We start from the raw sequence: 20177 nt of genomic DNA, 5'->3' as shown, positions 1-20177 counted from the left end.
AAGATTTTTATTTTCTCTGGTGAAATTAGAATTAAATTGTGTTCTTTGGTAAAATTCAGAAGAGAACTTGAATTCTTCTTCACTTCGTTGAGAAAATTTTAAATTGAACTAGAACTTTTTATCTTCCGTGACAATATTCACAAGTATAGTATTACGTTTTCTATCTTCCACTGAAAAATTTAGAAATGAACTTTTAATTTATTTATGTCTTTGTGAAATAAAGAACTTACGGGGAAGATTTTTATATTCTCTTGTTTAATTAGAATTGAATTGCGTTCTTTTGAAAAATTCAGAAGAAAACTTAGACTTTTCTTCATCTCGTTGAAAAAATTTTAATTTGAACAAGAACCTTTTATCTTTCGTGAAAATATTCAATAGTAAGTTATTACTTTTTATATCTTCCACATAAAAATTTAGAAGTGAACTCTAAATTTCTGTATCTCTTTGTGAAATAAAGAATTGAAGTGGAAGATTTTTGTTTTCTCTGGAGAAATTAGAATTGAATTTTGTTCTTTGGTAAAATTCCGAAGAGAACTTGAACTTTTTTATCTTCTGTGATATGGAACAGTATTTTAAATTTTTCATCTCTTCGAGACAGATCTGAACTAAAGTGGAAAATTTTTATATTATTTGGAAAAATAGAAATGATCAATGACTAATTTATTTTTCATTGAGAAAATTCAGAAGAGAACTTGAACTTTCCTTGACTTCGCTGAAAAACTTTTAAATTGAACTAGAACTTTTTATCTTCCGGGAAAATATGCACAAGTATGGTATTACTTTTTCTATCTTACACAGAAAAATTTAGAATTGAACTTTAAATTTCTTTATGTCTTTGTGAAATAAAGAACTTAAGTGGAAGATTTTTATTTTCTCTTGAGAAATTAGAATTGAATGTGTTCTTTGGTAAAATTCAGTAGAGAACTAGACCTTTTCTCCACTTCGTTGAGAAAATTTTAAATTGAACTAGAACTTTTTATCTTTCGTGAAAATATTCACAAGTATCTTCCGTGAAAATATTCACAAGTATGGTATTACTTTTTCTATCTTCCATCGAAAAATTAGAATTGAACTTTAAATTTCTTTATGTCTTTGTGAAATAAAGAACTTAAGTGGAAGATTTTTATTTTCTCTGGAGAAATTAGAATTGAATTGTTTTCTTTTTTAAAATTCAGTAGAGAACTTGAAATTTTCTTCACTTCGTTGAGAAAATTTTAAATTGAACTAGAACTTTTTATCTTCCGTGAAAATATTCACAAGTATGGTATTACTTTTTCGATCTTCCACCGAAAAATTTAGAATTGAACTTTAAATTTCTTTATGTCTTTGTGAAATAAAGAACTGAAGTGGAAGATTTTTATTTTCTCTGGTGAAATTAGAATTGAAGTGTTTTCTTTGGTAAAATTCAGAAGAGAACATGAACTTTTCTACACTTCGTTGAGAAAATTTTAAATTGAACTAGAACTTTTTATCTTCCGGGAAAATATTCACAAGTATGGTATTACTTTTTCTATCTCCCACCGAAAAATTTAGAATTGAACTTTGAATTTCTTTATGTCTTTGTGAAATAAAGAGCTTAAGTGGAAGATTTTTATTTTCTCTGGAGAAATTAGAATTGAATTGTGTTGTTTGGTAAAATTCAGTAGAGAACTTGAACTTTTCTTCACTTCATTGAGAAAATTTTAAATTGGACTAGAACTTTTTATCTTCCGTGAAAACATTCATAAGTATGGTATTACTTTTTCTATCTTCCACCAAAAAATTTAGAATTGAACTTTAAATTTCTTTATGTCTTTGTGAAATAAAGAACTGAAGTGGAAGATTTTTGTTTTCTCTGGAGAAATTAGAACTGAATTCTGTTCTTTTGTAAAATTCAGAAGAAATCATGAACTTTTCTATCTTCTATGAAAAATTGAGCCTGCTAGTAGTATCTTTATCTCTAAAAATTCTTTTTCTTACACCTCTGACCCTTTTAATAGATATTCTGAACGTTTGACGTTCTAGCATACCCTAAAAATAATGAACACTTAACAAAATAATGCATAAGATATTTTTAATGAAATAATGACATGTAGAATATTAATATAAAAAAACGTTAAATACATTATTATACATTATTAGTACCCTTGCGCTTCACTTTCCGTCAATTCGTCTTTATATTCATTGATGATATTGTCTGCTAATGTCCTTTTTATTCTGCCTACGATTTCACTGTCTATTGTCACATGATTTTTACATAGATAGCAGTTTTGACACATTGACAAGATATGATTTATGATGTTGGTGCAGCTGTATGCATGCCTTCTTTTTCCCTTTGCTTTCATTCGAATGCTAACACCAGAAAGGTATCGATAAGATCTATCACCGGCTAACATGCTACCAGAACCATTGGCTAGAAGTTGTCCCTCTTCATCAACTATTATTTTTACGTTGGCATTCTCTTTGAGTACTACTTTCTCTGGTAATGTTACTCTCTTATATCCACCGTTTGCATGATGGAAATTCTTGGGATACTCCAAAGGAATCTAACTTCTCGCTGTCATGACAATGCATGCATACATTTCCAATAGTGTTACCACTTGCACTCGTTTCATAGTTCAGGTATTTCTCCTTGTCAGCATTCAACACGACGATGATTTTATCATGTGCACATACTTTCGTCGAATAATTCATCTTCACTTTTTACAGATATGAATTGTGTGTTTATCCTTCCACTGCGTAGAACATATTGATTTAATGCACGCATTAAACTAGGTAGTGTCGATAACTTGCCATAGAGTACCAATGGGAAAGCCGCGTCGTGCCTATGAACAAGCACAGAGTACGATTGGTAGAGCCGTGAGCATATTTCATGTAATTTTAATATACGTAAAAAAGTTAAAAAAATATCATGTTAAAAAATTCAAAATTATTTAAAAAATTGGGGGTATGGGGTACCGAGAGTCCTTTGGGAGCCCGGGGGACCTTTGGGGGCTGGGGGCTTCCTTCGGGGTTGGGGTGGGGGGATCGAAGCCCTTTGGGGTTGGGGTAGGGCGATCGGGGCCCTTTGGGGTTGGGGTAGAGGACCTCACGACACTGTTCAAATAGAACTTGTTTACTATAACGACCACACTCAAAACCTCTTCTAAAACCTTTTCTAAAATCATCTTTTAAAATGTCTCTAACTGTTTCGCCGAAATAATTCCCTAAAATGTCTAAGACCGTTTCACCCAAATAATCCCTAAACGTAATCTCAGCGTGTTCCTTTTGTTTTTGGCATCTCTGTGCTGTCACATTTCAAATTTCTAGGAAACCCTTTCCTACGTTAATCTCTTAATCTCATAAATGTTCCTAGCTACACTATTAAGGTTTCGTTAGAATATCAATTTATCTCTTCGACTTAAAGCTCAGTGAAGCCGTATTTAAAAATAGAATTTCTATCTCTTTAGACTCCCACATAATTCCAAGATAACAAGTGATGTCATTTCTAATTCCTGACACTAAAGATCAATGAAGCCCTATTTAAAAATAGAATATTAATTTTCTCTCTGACCTAAAGAACGTTTATCCCTCAGACCTAAGATTAAAGAAGCCATAATGTTTCTTAATTCCCCTTTCGTGAATCAATAATTCCCCGCCGATTATGTAAATCAATTTCTCAGGTTAGGTTAGCCTAAAGATCAAAGAAACCAGTCATCTGTCATGTGTTATGTGTCATGTGTCACCCGCTAGACTCAATAATCCATCAAAATGAGAAAGTTCCTGTTTTCCAATCTCATTGACAAGAACCATAAAACAGACATATATTTCTGTTGACATCTATTAAAGTGAGAAAGCTCCTGTTTTTCCATTCTCACTGACAAAAACCATAAAACAGACATAAATTGCTGTTGACATCCATTAAAGTGAGAAAGTTCCTGTTTTTTCATTCTCACTGACAAAAACCATAAAACAGACATAAATTGATGTTGACATCCATCAAAGTGAGAAAGTTCCTGTTTTTCAAATTCTCACTGACAAAAACCATAAAACAGACATGAATTGCTGTTAACATCCATAAAAGTGAAAAAGTTGCTGTTTTTTCATTATCACTGACAAAAACCATAAAACAGATATAAATTGCTGTTGACATCCATAAAAGTGAGAAAGTTCCTGTTGTTCCATTCTCACTGACAAAAACCATAAAACGGACATGAATTGATGTTGACATCCATGAAAAACATCAAATACATTGACAAACACCCATAACCGTCCAAGAAAACATCCATAAAAGTGAGAAAATTCATGTTTTTTCAAGTGAGAAAATTCCTGTTTTTTCATTCTTACTGAGAAAACCATAAACCACGTGGTAATGTCACGATCAATTGAGGCCTTTCTACTTTTGTTCTTTTTACAACTTTTAAATCCGTCCGTCAAGACTTTTATCTGATAAGTATTAACTGCAATTTAAAATATATATAAAACCAATCAACCCTAACTATTAGATTTATACACTATAATTTAAAACTGTGATAAGCCTCTATATAAGAGCTCGGCAAAAGTTCATATAACAGGATTTTGCTATTAAAATTTACATATTTACAATTTTTTTGTATGATAAAAATTCCATTTTTATAAAGAGTTTTCAAAATACATTTATAACTGTATATATTTTCCCAATTACATTAATACAACTATATAACTTTTCCGTATAAGACTAAATACGTTTTCTTATCTTTGTTTTACAACTTTGGTTCTATTTCGAACCCCTTGTGTCATTAACTGCCATTAGCTTATTATATGCCTGTTTGTTTATTCAGACTTTGGAGCTTTTTAAATCTTCTCGAAATTTTTTTGGGGGGTACTTGAGACAGCTTTATAACGTTTTTCTCTGTAATCTCTCTTTTTTCAGCTTTAATGTCCTTTCGAGATGAGGCTCCATTTACAGCTTAGATCTGATAAGCTAAAAATTTTTGCTGTTCACCTTATACCTGTTAGCCATTATCAATTGACTCGTGCCTTTACTCTGAAGATTTTCTTACCAGGGCTGCCTTCTGGTAGCTCCTTATAACGTTTCCAGGTCCTCTTGTCATCAGCTACAGCTAAAAGGACTATTATGAACCTGCACCCACAATAGTTAATTATTTATAGTATTGCCAAACTTTTTGATTCGTGGCCATAGTTCTCTCTTGGGCTATTCTTTTATCAAACAAAGGGGCCCTTCTGCAAAAAAATATACCTGGCCTTTATGGCACACAGTAATTTTTTTTTAGAAATACAAGTGACAGTGACTATTTTCATTTCTACTTCCCAACTTTTAGTGGTCTTGTCTTAGGTTTCGACTTCAACTTAGGTTATTAAGGCTTTTATGTGCATTAGTTTTAATTTTCTATGCCATGCTAGTAATTTTTTTTCAAAAATGACTCACAAAAGAGAGCAAAAATTTTTTTCCTGTCTACTTGGAACATTTCTCCGATATTTCTATTAATCTCTGCGCGCGTTATCCAATCTAACAGTGGCTCCGTAGTATTAATGCTACTCATTTTGTACTTATTTAGTACAATTTTCATACTCAATTTTCATTTTACACTTTTCATTTTCATACAATTTTCATTTTCGTTCGACAAGTTCAATAAGTACGTATAACAGAGTTTAACTGACTCCATTCAGTTTCTTTTCCTTTTTAATTTCGTCTGGCTATATTTTCAACTTGAACCCTTCTCCTTTTTTTGATTCTTTACTTCAATGAAGCTTAAGGGTTTTTTTCAAGTTTTTGTTCCGTTTTTTTTTTTTTCAGTAAGATATGTCTTTTCTAAGCCTATATTTATGTTTCATGTTTTATTCAATAACTTTTACAAGTTTTTATGCTTATTGCACTTCTATGGTAACATTCATTTTCTCATTGTTTGTAAGAGGTGGGGGGGTGGGTTCTAATTTATGCAACCTGTATTTTTTTTGACATTATTCAAATTTATCTGTCCAAAAGTTTTAGAAAAGTACTGTATTTTTTCAGCTGATTTTTGTAGAACATTTTTAATTGAGTTTTACCCTACTTTTGCTAGTTTTCATTTCTTCATAAGAATTTACGTTTTTAAGATATCCTGATTTCCCCAAAATTGTGTGGTTTTCATCGCAAACTCATATTTTTTATCCACGGTACTTTACAAAAAATAATGCCTAGTTCGTGCCAAATTTTGTTTATTGATAGGGGTTATCAGTACCCATGTGGTTTCCCTATAATTTTTTATATTATTTGCGTCTGGTATTTATCCTCAGTTTAATTTGCACCTTAGTTTTATGTAGTCATTGAGTGCAATTTTTTCCCATTCGTGATATTTTGACTATTACCCTGTTTTAAAGGTTTATGGGTTTAGTGTCCCGGAAGCGTGACTACGTCCTATTTATTTATTTTTTCTAGGACGTAGGACCCTACCAGAACATTCAGCTCAAATCGCCTCCCAAGTTTGACTTTTATTCCTGATATACATTTGGTTAGCTTGGTGGACCCCCCCCCCCCCCCAATGACAAGACGTTTAGCAGTTTCGTTTTTAAATGCCAATGGTCCTGTCATTGGTGTCTTTCACCTGCAATGTCCTCGCTCTGGTTATTTCTGTTAATGGTGTGCCGTGAATTTATTTAATGTGTGAAATTATTTATACCTGAGAAAAACTTTGTTTTCTACTGTGTTATACTTTTTAAATTGTGACTCATTTGTCTACGGCTTCTTATTTATATATACTGTCCTTATTGGGTAAGTATTCAATTTATTATATCTTCTACTATTTTTAACAAGATTACAGCTAGCTTATACATGTCACGACTTATTGTAAACTCTTGCTGTTTTTCCCATCATATAATTTTAAAATTCTTCAAAAACAATTTTTTTTCCAATTCGACTGAAAGTGTCACCTCAGAGAGTCAAAGGTTAGTATATGCTTCGCATTTACTTAACAACGAGAGACCAGCAGTGATTGAGCTCACTCCAAATTTGCTAGCTTCCAATGACCCTATTTCAGTAGACTAACCTCCTTGTTTTTTTTTTTTTTTTTTTTTTTAATTATCCCCCCAAAATATAATTTTTTTTTAAATATAAATATCAAAAGAATTGCCTTGTCATTGACAAGTCTTGTCATTACACCATTCGCGAAGTTTTATTTCGTCTCGGAGACAAAAATTTTTGCAGGAAGCTATGATGTCACTTTAGATCGGAGCTTATTTCTTTTCTGGGAACTTACGAGTATTTAGGCTAAAAAATTTTGAATTTCTTTTCTACGTGACGGTAATAATTTTGGCGATATATATTTGAAGTAAAACTTTGATGTTATTTACATACCGATTAAAAATAGGAAAATATAGATATTTCTTTAGAGGTATTTTACTCGTTTAATTTTTATTTATTATTTTTTTTTCCGTTATAATTGTTTTATTTAAATATTAATCTGCTGGGGGCTACGCTTGTTATGCCTTTCTCCGTTTCCTGGTCCGAATTTCGGACTCCAAATTTTTGCTTCTCTTTTTTATAATATTTGCAAGTTTTTCGGGTGTCTTTAGAATTTGGCATACAAGGCTTTGAATTCGAATGTGAATTTTTGGTCAGGTAAAATATCTTTAATCTTTTTTTCTCCTTATGTTTGGTCTTTTTCATATGAGATTTAGCTACTTTTGTTGCTCACGAAGGAATTTCTTGCTACCCTTCTAGCTTCTTAAATTTTCTCCATATTTTCTTAAAAATGGTTTTCTTAACGATTGCGATGGCTTGGCGTTTTTTCGGTTTGCGGAAGATTTTCTAGGGTTACGGTATCTTTGGTCACGTCTTGTAGATGGCGTCTGTTCCAAAAGCCATTTTGGCATTGAGATTGTAGGTAAATCTAGTGTATAAAAATCAGATAATTCATTGGTTCCTTCCAATTTTTCTTCCTCTGTGGATTTTACCTTTGGTTTATCACGTTTTAAATCATTATGTTGTGTTTGAGGCTCTTCATCACTAGTATCCGATAAGCATCGAATATTTCCCTTTTTCTCTTGTTTGTTGTGGAGAGTCTTTAGCCAATACTGGGCTAAATACTCCTTCCGCTCCTCCCAACCTTTGTGGTCATTAAAAAGGTCATAAAATTCATATGATCTTCTGATATATACTGGTGAAATTGTTTCCTCTATTTCTTCGTCTGAAAGAATAGGCTCTGTTTTCCACGGTTTTGAAAAATATCCCGTTTTCATTCTATTATGGTGTACTACTTCTTCCTTTTCTTTATACTGATGCTTTAGAACATATGTTAAGTTATTTGGTAGAATTTTTATAATCCTGTAGGGCCTATCCCATTTCGGTTTTAACTTTTTTGTCCCCTCCAGGTTGGTTTTGTATATGTAAACCAAGTCTCCTAAACAGTAATTTGTTTTATTTTTGCTTGTTCGGTCATATTTTTCTCTTTGTTCTGTTTTCGCATCTTCCAGATTGTCTTTAACTTGTTCCATAGCTTTTTTTCATTCGCATCACCATTTCTTGAATATATTGGTCTAGCTTGTAACATATTCTATCATTTTGTATTTCATCGATAAAAATTCTGGGAACTATTAGAAGTTTAAATAGAATGATTTTTTTTTTAAGGAACTTTAAAAAACTGTATTTATGGCTAAGACTACAAATGGTAGATGTACATCCCAATTTTCATTTTCCTCTCTTGCATGTATTCCCAGTATGTAAGCTAATTCCCTATGTTTACGTTCAACCTTTCCATTAGCGGCTGCAATATAAGACGATGTAAACCATCGTTTCACACCCAGATATTCTGTAATTTCGTCTAATAATTTGGCTCCAAAACATGGCCCATTGTCGCTAAGTAACACTCTAGGAAAAATTCCGTGTTCCAAAAATAGGCGATTGACCAAAACTTTCTCAATGGGTTTTTTCTTTTCGTCTTTAATTGGAAAAGCATATAAGTATGAGTTAAAATGGTCAACTACGGTTAGTGCACACCTGTTTCCTTTCTTGAAAACTGGTGGACTTCTTCCTGTTCCCAAAACGTCTATTTCCATTAATGATCCAACCCCTTAAAGGGTGGGTAGAGATCTAAATCAGCCCTAGGGGTCCTTGGTGACGACTTTTGTTTGGCACACTCTTGGCAGCTTTGTATGAAAGCTGTTACTTTTGAGTACATTTTTGGAAAATAAAAATTCCTTTCAGCCTCCCCATAGTTTTTGCTTCTCCCAAGTGACAGCCAATCGTTGCATGTGCCATCTGTAAAATTTCTCCTTCCAGTGATTTTGGAATTACTGGAATAATTTTTAAGTCATTTTTTCTATATTCTTGCGATGGTCTATGATATCTTACCAAAAGATTTTTACTTTCATCAAAATCAAAATTATCTAAGTCCTTTAAAAATGTTTAAAGTGCCCTGGCAGTTCCGTTTCTTTTGATAAAAAGGATTTCATCGCTAAACAAAAATCATCTTTATCTTGCTGATTCGAAATATTTTTCATTATATAGTATTTCTACCCCCCCCCCCCCCCAGTTTGCTCTGGATGGCTGTAATCAAGTTTCCTTCTTTATCGGTATATCATGATAAATAGTCTGGTAAAACTTTTGTAAGGCCCTTTATATATATTAGGGTATTTGGATATGTTTGCAGACATAGTATCCACCGTGTCAGCCGGGCTGAAGTATTTTGCATCGTATGTAGCCAAATTAATGATTTTTGGTCTACGCGTGAAACGAATTTTTTTCCAAGTAAAAATTGTCTAAAATATTCTGTAAAAACTACAACTGCTAAACATTCACTCTCCACTGTTAAATATTTCCTTTTTGCCTCTATCAGTGAACTGCTGGCGTATTGGACTAATGATTCTACTTCTTCCTAATTAATATTTGATAATATAGCTCCTATACCGTACCCCAAAGTATCTTCTTGCAAATAGAAGTCTTGTGACAAATCTGGTAGTTTAAGTATTGGTGCCTGTAATAATTGCCTTTTTATTTCATTTACCGCTTGTTTTGCGTCCGCTGGACATTTGAATTTACCTGATTTTTTCAAAAGGTTTGTCAAAGGATGCGCTGTTGTTGCATAATTTTTAATATATCGTCTGAAATAGCTTAACAAACCACAAACTGATCTGCAGCTTTTTCGATTTTTAGTAGGCTGTAAATTTTCTATGACTGTAAATTTTTACGGCTTTGGTGAAATAGTACCTTGGTTTATCAGGTGTCCAAGAAAAACTAATTTTGGTACTACTATTTTTAAATTTTCTGGTTTTAATTTTTAGCCTGCTATTTCAAACTTGTTAGTATTTTGCTAAGTCCGACTAAGTGGTCTTCCAGGTTTTCATTAAACAAAATTACATCATCTAAATAAGCCAATGTATCTTTTTTCCTTCCTGGCTCGTTATCTTTTAACACCAAAAATATTAGTCAACTAAAATAATTTGGACTAAACGATAAGCCAAAATGCATACGTTCAAATGTGAACGTTCTTCCATCGTCTAAGATTACTGTAGCTTAATGCTTTGTTTCTGCATCTAAAGCGATTTGCCAATATCCTGCAATTAAGTCAAAACTAGTGTAATATTTTGTACCTCCAAACGAATCTAAAATCGTATCAATTCTTGGTAACTTCATCACGTCTTTTACCGTGACTGCATTTAGTGCTCTAAAATCTATACATAATCTCCAGGTGTTATCTTTTTTCCTGACTATTACTAGTGGAAAAAACCAATCGCTAACACTTTCTTTAATTATTCCCTGATCTTCCATTTCCCTTATTTGGCTTTAAAGCCATGGTTTTAAATGATAAGGTGTTTTATACGGTGACTTTTTGATTGGAGGCCCCTCTGTTGATATCTTGTGCGTGATTAAGTGAGTTAATCCTCTTTGTGCCTTGCAAAAGTCCATTTGAAATCCCAAAGAATATTTTCCACCCGAGTTTTTACGTTTTCTGGTACATTTTTTAAATCAAATTGTTGCGAAAAATCCGTTTTCGACATTCCATACTTTTCTTGTGGTTGCAGTTTTAATGAGGATAATTAATCGTGGCTAGTGAAATTTATACTGAATTCTGGACTGTTTAGAGATTTTATTTCTGAATTTGAAATCTTTTCCACTGATCCAAGTTCTATCTGGTTCCGTCTTACTTTATTATTACTTAGATTTGATAGTTTTAAGTATGCTATACCATTATCAGTTTTTATAACTTGATTTTCCACGAAAATCATGGGGTATTCTTTTATGGTGTATCCTCCTATCATGGCGTCCATTGTTTTAACCTTTCCTTCTTTTGTAATTAATGTCGCTAGAACTTGAGCTATCGTTCCCCCTTCTATTATGATTTTCCCGCTTATTTTTAGGTTATAATTCGAATCTTCACTTTCGTAATCTGTTGTTAAGCAAATTTGCCTATTATTTTCATTTGCCTGGTTTATGGTTATTGTATCAGATATGGGTTCCCATACGATCCCATATTTTCTGATGGCATCTACTCCTAGAATACAAGGAAATGGTAGCTGCTTGCAAATTATCACTGTTACTGTTATTTTTTTATCTCCTCTGCTAAATTTTAATGAACGTTCTCCCAAAATTGTCAGCCTTTGCCCTGTCACTGATGTCAACGTATTCTGGCATCTGCTTACGCGATGTTTGACACTAGGAGGAAACCTCTTAAAAGCTTCCTCTCGAATTAATGATTTAGATGCACTTGTATCAAGTAAACATGGTAAATTTTGAAAACACTCAATTTTAAAACAACGCAAACTCGGTAGACTATTATTATTTGCATTTGTATCGCAACATTCTAAACTATATAGGGGTCTTTGTAAGGAAACAGGTCTGTCGACCCTTACAGACTGGTTTCTCACTTTAAATGCCCACTGTTTGGCCAAAAGTTTCTGCGGTTATCCCAGTTTTCTTCAGCGTTGCTAATTTGACCCAGGGTATTGTTAAACGTTTTCCTCCTAGGCCTAAATTCAGGAATATTATTAGGTGTTTGTCAAGCATTATTTGTTCGCTGCCTTCCTAAATTTCTGCCCCCCTGCGTTTTGAACTGGTGTCTTGTCTTTTACGTCTGGCCTTCTTTGCGTATTCTATGCCAACAATCTGCGACCCTCGGCCTCCGTCGCGCCTTTTTGGTTCACGATTTGACTCCTCAAAGTTCACCCGTTTCTGTCCCCTTTCAAATTTTATACTTTCTTAGGCTCCTGTGTTATTTATTGAGATCTGATCAAACTTTTTTTATAGCCTCGCCAATTTTTACCTCTGTTTCGACTAGTATTATAGCCTGCTCTAAATTTTCAGGTTTCCGTGATAATATTAGTCTTTTAGCTTTTTTGGTAACCCTTGGGTAAAAGTATGTAGCTGTACTTTCTGTACTGTCTCGTCATTTCCACCTTTCTCTAATTGTAAGCATACGGATCTACAAATTTTGTCTGCATATTCCCTGATACTAGTTGAGGTATTGAATGTGACTACCTCTGTTCTTAGCCTCTCGGAGATACTTGTCTCTATGAATCTTGTTTTAAAAGATTCAATTAGAGTACTGATGCCCTTGGGCTCTTTTTCCTTAATTGCCTCAAAATGTTTAAGGGCGCTTCTCTTTATTGTGGCTGCAACGCATTGCTCTTTGACCTTATCCTCAAACGATTCAGTTAGTTCGTCGAAAATTTTTAATTTTTCTATAACTCATCGACGTCTGAAATTCCTGCGTATTCTGGTATAATTTTTGCAAATTAAAGTACTGTAGATAGGGAAGTCATTTTTTCCTCTGGTAAAGCCATTTTATTTCAATCTACTATTTTTATCTAGCCCTCTCGACCCAGTTTTTCCAGCGGCCACCAGTTGTGGTGAGGTGATTCTTATGTTATTTAAGTGGTGTAGTCGTAGATGCCTTTATTCTCCCTTTACAAGGGAGATAAACTATGGCCCTAAGGTAATTAAACCTTGGTACTGCGCCTTAGGCTATGACCGGACTAATGAGGCGTACCAGATGGGTATGTTCGAGGGGCTAAAGGTAGATCATAGAGAGGTTTGCTATGATGCAATAATTTTATTCAATTAACATATAATAATACTAGATATATACTTTCTACTGGGACTGGCTGTCCCAAGTAGACCACAAGTCTCGGAAAACTACAATAATATATAATGATATTTAGACACTTACAATGATTCGACAATATTCCAAGGTATTTCTAAATCAACGGACCAGAGGTCAGTCCGGCATAAAGTTAGTATCAGTCTATCCCTTCCGATAAAATGTATCTTTTATACATTTTTATCAACCACACCTTCCTTTAACCAACCGACGCAACAACTGGGAAGCGTTGATTTCTAAATTTCCCGTTAAGCAGAAACTTGGCAAGATATATTCCTTATCTTCACAAAAAATTGTGTTTCTAAACTTTGCGTTTGCGTCTTAATATATTTTTACTAAATTCATAATTAACTAAATTAGAAAGCTTTACCACACCTTGGCTACGTGACTGGTCTGACTTGTATGATGCATGTGCATTTTTTGTTTCGCCTTGTGCAAGCATTCATTGCTGTCTTAATAATAAATAGAAATCAACAATTTTTTTTCAATTGGAAGTAAGGAGCAAAAGTAAACTTAAAACAAACATAAATCATTCCTTAAATAAAGGGGGGGGGGCGGCTGATCCTTCCTTGACCCTCGCTCCTTACACTAAAGTCTTAAAGTTCTCTAAAGATACTTTTTATTCAAATTCAATTGCCCTTGTCAAACTTTAGCATATAGAATAAAAAGTAAGTATGACTGCACTAGACCCTTAAGGTCCAAACCGGCGGTGGTAATCTCCGTTTCGTGGCCCTTCAGCCAGGAACTGCAATGGGGGGCTGGGGGTCAGCCATTCTGTGCTTTCACGCACCCTTTCTGCTTACCTTTCCTCCAGGTACCCATTTAGAGCTGGGTCGACTTTGGCTAAGCTTACAGATTTATACCACTGACCCGCTTCCCAAACCAAATAGCTGGCCACGTTAGGGATCGAACCCGTGCCCCTTGGACACAGAATTCTCAACCCATCGCACGTCCACTTAGCCAGGACGGCTTTTGCATAAAGAGTGAGGGATGATAAAGGGGCAGCCCCCTTCATATACAGAATAATGTGAAAAAAACACGCGTCCGTGATGTTTTTTCTGGGGAAAAAATACGAACCCCCTCATATACGTAATCATTTCTGTTTGTTTTTTTTATTTAATTTCTGATCATTTTTTAAATAATGCTGGTAAATCTGGCGCCCCCTTCATAGAAAGGTCCAGTCCCCCAAGGAAAATTCCTCCTTGGACATTTGCTCCCCCTTAACCCAAACTCCAACTCCCCCCCCCCACCACCAGAGAAAAAAAATCCTCCAGAAAACGCCTGTATACTTCCCAATAACCAATACTATATTTAAACAATGCGCAAAGTTTATAACTTACAGCCCTTCCCCTGGGAACTGTGGGGGATTAAGTCATCCTCAAAGATATATTAATTAAATTTTCGACTATGTTGAACAAAATGGCTATCTCAAAATTTTGATTGGCTGACTTTGGGAAAAATTAACGTGGGAGGGGGCCCAGTTGCCCTCCAATTTTTTTGGTTACTTAAAAAGGGCACTAGAACTTTTAATTCCCGTTCGAATAAGCACTCTCACGACATTCTTGGACTACTGGATCGAAACGATCACCCGTAGTAAAAAAAAAAAAAAAAAAAAAAACACCCATCCGTGATATTTCATCTCGCAAAAAATACAAAATTACACATTTTTGCAGATAGGAGCTTGAAACTTCTATAGTAGGATTCTCTGATACGCTGAATTTAATTGTGTATTTTTCATTAAAGTTTTATGACCTTTAATGCGTGTTTCCCCCTTTTTCTGGAAATAAAGCATATTTTCTCACTCGCTTAGCTATTGGCGGGCAGGACAAATTCTGATGAGTAGTTTATGTTTAGGATCAGCATAAAAATTTGATTCTTCTGGTACATTTATGGGTATTAAAATCCCGTTTTTTAGAGTTTCAATTACTATTTTGCCGGGTCGCTCTTACTTACAGTTCGTTACCACGAACTGTTTGATAGTCTTTACAGGGAAAAAGAAACTAAAACCTTAAATCTTTTCGTTTTTTTAAGACTTTATAGTTTGGCCTGCTATTTGTATGTTGGAGAAAAATTTTCAGGAATTTTTAACAACATACATCCTTTTAAAAATCTGGACACAAATAGTAGTGCTTAATTTAGTTTCATACCTCCTCTAGTTGACCTGAAATAGAAAACTTGATACCATTCGCAAAAAAATTTTTTTACTTTCTTTGATAACTTGGATACACTTACGCTATTTTGATTTGGTTAAATTTTAAGAGCAGAAGTAGCCCCGAAAGTTTAAACATAATACCTTCAGTTGTTTTTGGGATACTGCTGAGATGCCTTATTGGGAATTAGCAATAACACAGTGCATTTTGATTTGATCTTAAGGCAACAATTTGTTTTTAAACGAAATGGGCAAATGGGAGGATGGGCGTGGGAGGGGGACTAGTTGCCCTCCAATCACTTTCGACTATTAAAAAGGGCATTAGCCCTTTCTATTTTCAATCGAATGAGCCCTTTTCGAAGATCTTACGATAACTCCTTCGATACGAAGTGCCCTGGTCTAAACAAAAAAAATATAATACATTGTACCCACATCAATATTTACTGTAAAAACGTACCCCCCGACCTCAGTTCCCCCCCCCCCCCCCAGCTGAAATTTAGTTTATGCTAAAGATCTTGTCAAAACTAAGATCAGCCTGCATATTTCAAGCATCCAGAGAAACAGGTCAGTTTCTTTAATATATCTTCGCCTTCATGGTACTATAAGGCTCATTTTTCATTCTTCACAGTCATTTTCACTTGATTTAGGGAAATTAGCTCCAACTTTGCCCCCCCCCCCCTAGGATTTTGACGAAATTACACCACTGAACTTAGATACAGGGAGGGTGTTAATTTGGTAAACACTGGGTCAGTCTTCTCCAAAAACTAGAACTGGGTTGGGTTAACTAACGGTGTCACGAGGTGGCGCTATTATATTTGAAAACTTTTAGCTTCGTAAAGCGTGTTGTACATGACCGAGAAGTTTGCCCTAGAAAGGAATGATTTAGCTAGTGACTTTTCAGGCAACCGGGTTTGAACCGGTGACCTCTCGATTTGTAGTCGAAAGGTTTACCATGAAACTATAAGGTATGTATATATCTCAATAACAAATACTATATGTAAACAATATGAGTGAATTTTACACCTTAAAGCCTTTTCTCCAGGAGCTGTGGAGGATTATATTATCTCCAACGGCATCGTTATTGAACTTTTCAACTATGCTGAACAAAATGGCTATCTAAAATTTTTGATCGGACGACTTTGGGAGAAAAAGGGGCATGGGTGGGGATCTAGATGTCCTCCAGTCTTTTTGGTCACTTGAATAGGGCACTGGAACTTTTAATTTGCGCACGAATGATTCCCGTCTCGATATTCTGGAACCATTGGTTCGACATGATCACCCCTGAAAAAAAAAAAAAATAAGCACACATCTATGATCTTTATTCTGGCAAAAAGTTCAAAATTCCACATTGCAGATGGAAGCTTTAAATCTCTACAGTAGGGTTCTCTGATACGCTAAATTTGATGGTGTGGTTTGCGTTAAGATACCTTGACTTTTAGGGGGTATTTCTCCTCTTTTTGGAAAATAAGGTAATTTTCTCAGACTCTTAGCTTTTGATGGGTAACATTAAACTGAATGAATGTTATATATTTGGAATCATCATAATACGCCGATTCTGTTGATGTATCTATTGATATCAAAATTCCGTCTTTTAGAGTTACAGTTGTTACTAGGCCGAGTCGCTTCTTACTTATTACACTTCGTTACCATGAACAGTTTGACTACATAAGCTTCTATTTCCCTCTGCCCCAAGAAGTTTTCCCCTAATGAAGTTGCAAACAAAAATTAATGTTCACCATGTCATTCATCACCAAATTATCCTTAAGCTTTAAGCCCAACTGTATTCTTTATTCCCAGGAGAGGAATATGGTTATCTTTATTAAATATTACTTGAATTATTGATGCCATGAAAAGAAAAATATTTTATTTTAGGAAACAGGGATCAGAAATGGGCTGAGACAGTCGAAGAATAACAATGGATGGAGATATTTTAGCATTATGTACAATTCAAATATTCATTCTACTGTGCATTCTTGGTGCAATCTTTTACTTTCTTGGAAAACATTTAGCCTACAGATCAAAAGTTGACACTTTAAACCGGACAATACTAGTGACAGGCTGTGACGGTGGATTAGGCTTCGGATTGGCAGTACATTTTGATAAGATTGGATTACGAGTTATAGCAGGTAGATGTTTAATCTTTTATAAAATTCATCTTTTCCGGACCTTTGAAGATTGCTATACCTTTCAGGGCTATGCTAAGATTAACTTTAAAAAAAAAGAAGTTTTATCTGAGGGATAAAACTTATAAACTGAGGGATAAAGGGCGAAGTTGAAACTTCAAACGAATAAAAGTTATTGCTTCACAGTCTATCTAACATATATCAATAAAACTAGTACAAATAAACCAATTAATTATATTTCCCTATGTTTGCAGGATTATAGAAAACTAGTGCTTTATTGAAAACACAAAAGCCAATTATAAAAACAAGAATATTGATTTAGGTGTCAAAAGTGAGTTCGTAGCCTGACAACAACAAACCAGTCTTTAAAGGTTTTCATAGTCCTGCACCAGCTGTGATATCAGTGACTTTCAGTATACAATTAAAATTATCTTGAAAACATAAGCATAAAAATACATATTTTTTTTTAATAACTGCAAAGTCATTGAACAGCATACAGAAATAATGGATTGATTTATCAGGTAACATTCTGGTCTCACCAGCTATAATACCAATAGCGAGCAATATACAATTTTAAATAGTAAGAAATACGCTTTAGTATTACTCGAAATGAAGATCAAATAAGTCATAATATGAACTCTGCAAACCGGTTATTTCTCTCTGTACAACAGATAATTACAAGTTATGATACAAATTCTAAAGCTAGTGTATAATCATAATACCATGAAGATGGCTTCACTTCAAGCTTGTCTACAAACTAATCATGAAACGTCCTTTTCAGAGCCAAAACGAGAGCCCATCATTGGACTGAGCCACTGTGCAGAAGTGATACCAAATTAAACGAAAACAAAAATTAAGCAATAATGCTAGGCTTTATCCTTATACAATAGAAAATGTCCTTAATCTGTTTGCTTTTCCTGTACCAAAACTCCTATATTGTTTTGTGCTTTCAGTAAAGTGCTAGTTTTCATAGGGAAAACATAGGGAAATATAATTAATCGCTTTATTTGTGCTAGTTTTATTGATATATGTGAGATAGACTGTGAAGCAATTATTTCTGTTCATTTTAAGCTTCAACTTCGCTCTTTACACCCCATAGAAAAACTTTGTTTTTTCTAATATTAATCTTTACCCGTTTCAAATTTAAATTTAAAGTAAGAGCAATACTGTAATGATATTGGGTTTGCCCCCACAGTTATGTGATTTGGCCATTATGCTAGTAGGGAGCTATCAATGACTCCGAGGGGGAGTGACGACACAGTCAGTTTATTGATCGAGTGTAATGGGGTCAATAACGCCTCTTTCAAGGTCAATCAGATGCTGTTTCTAGGTGAATTGACTCCGGGACGAAGTTTGCACATGCGCATTGACAGGACAATGTATTGATTGACTCGAGAAGAACTGGATTTCTGAGAAATTGATTACATAATCGACTAGGACAAGAGGGGAAATGGATTTCTGAGAAATTGATTTACATAATCTGACGGTGAATTATTGATCCACGAAAGGGGAATTAAGAAACATTATGGCTTCTTTGATCTTTAGGTCTGAGGGATAAACGGTCTTTAGTGACAGAGATAAATTAATATTCTATTTTTAATTATGGCTTCTCAGGTCTTAAGGCTTAGCGGTAAATTAATGTTCTATGGAAGCCTTAATAGAGTAACCAAGAACACCTCAGAAATGAAGAGATTAATGAGAGAATGTTGTCCTGGGAATGTCAAATGTGACAGCACAGGGATGCCAAAACAAAAGGAACAAAAAGGAATTACGCTTAGGTATTATTTGGGCGAAACTGTTTGAGACATTTTAGAAGAAGATTTGGGAGAAACAGTTCGAGATATTTTAGAAGATGGTTTTAGAAGATGATTTAGAAGATGATTTGAGGTGAAACTCTGTGGTCGTTATAATACACAAGTTCCATTTGAACAGTGTTGTAAGGTCCCCTACCCCAACCCCAGAGGGTCCCCCGGTGCCTCCAAAGGGCTCCGGTGGCCTCAAAGGCCCCCCGGTGCCCCTAAAAGGTCCCCGGGGCCCTCAAAGAGCTCCCCTCCCCATTTTTTGAATACTTTTTTCTGTGCACTTGAGACACAGAAGGGCCCCCACATTTCAAAAGGCTTTATTATATCTTTTCAGAACAAGTTCTTTACGTAATTTCCCTCCTAAACCAATTTTACAAGTTGAAGTACTCATCCTTTTCACCCTAAACTTTACTTTACGACTTTTTGCATACCCCAACACCAAGCACTACTTTTCAAAAGACTTTATTATATTATTTCAGAACAAGTTCTTTGCGTAATATCCCTGCTAAACCAATTTTACAACTTGAAGTACTCATCTTTTTCACACACAACTTTACTTTACGGCTTTTTGCATACCCAACATCAAGCAATACTTTTCAAATGCTTTATTTTATCTTTTCAGAACAAGTTCTTTTCTTAATGTCTTTCATAAATCTATCTGACAAGATGAAGTTTTCATCCTTTTCAACTGACAACGTAATTTATTGCTTTTGCGTATCAGGACATGTAGCAATACTATTCAAAGGGTATATTTACATCTTTTCAAAACTCACGCTTTACGATATGCCCCTTTTGGACCAATTTTAAAACCTGGACCACCCCTCTTTTTTACCACAACTTTACATTACGGCTTTTTGCATATCCCAACACAAAGCAAATCTTTTCAAAGGCTTTATTATATCTTTTCAGAACAAATTCTTTACATAGAGTCCATCATAAGCCAATTTTACAAGTCGAAGTACTCATCCTTTTCACCCACAACTTTACTTCATAGCTTTTGAATACCCAACACCAAGCGATACTTTCAAAAGGCTTTTTTGTATCTTTTTCAGAACAAGTTCCTTTCCTAATG

The 20177-nt window shown here is 34.4% G+C and overlaps 1 protein-coding gene across 2 annotated transcripts in view; it reads left to right on the top strand.

The window, feature by feature from the left end:
- Positions 1–20177, top strand: part of LOC148949840 (short-chain dehydrogenase/reductase family 9C member 7-like) — a 162191-nt gene that overhangs the window by 13451 nt on the left and 128563 nt on the right. For both annotated transcript variants that reach the window (XM_089091325.1, XM_089091324.1), the window contains exon 2: positions 17053–17306. In XM_089091325.1, coding sequence (XP_088947451.1) covers positions 17096–17306 — 211 coding nt within the window. In that variant the 5' untranslated portion in view covers positions 17053–17095. The remainder of the gene's footprint in view (positions 1–17052; positions 17307–20177) is intronic.

This window comes from Artemia sp. Qi Xiang Cuo, chromosome 7 (genome assembly GCF_049724085.1).
Source record: "Artemia sp. Qi Xiang Cuo chromosome 7, ASM4972408v1, whole genome shotgun sequence".
NCBI classification, from domain to species: domain Eukaryota; kingdom Metazoa; phylum Arthropoda; class Branchiopoda; order Anostraca; family Artemiidae; genus Artemia; species Artemia sp. Qi Xiang Cuo.
Note: the sequence above shows the minus strand (reverse complement) of the source record. Positions and strands in the feature narration are given on the sequence as shown.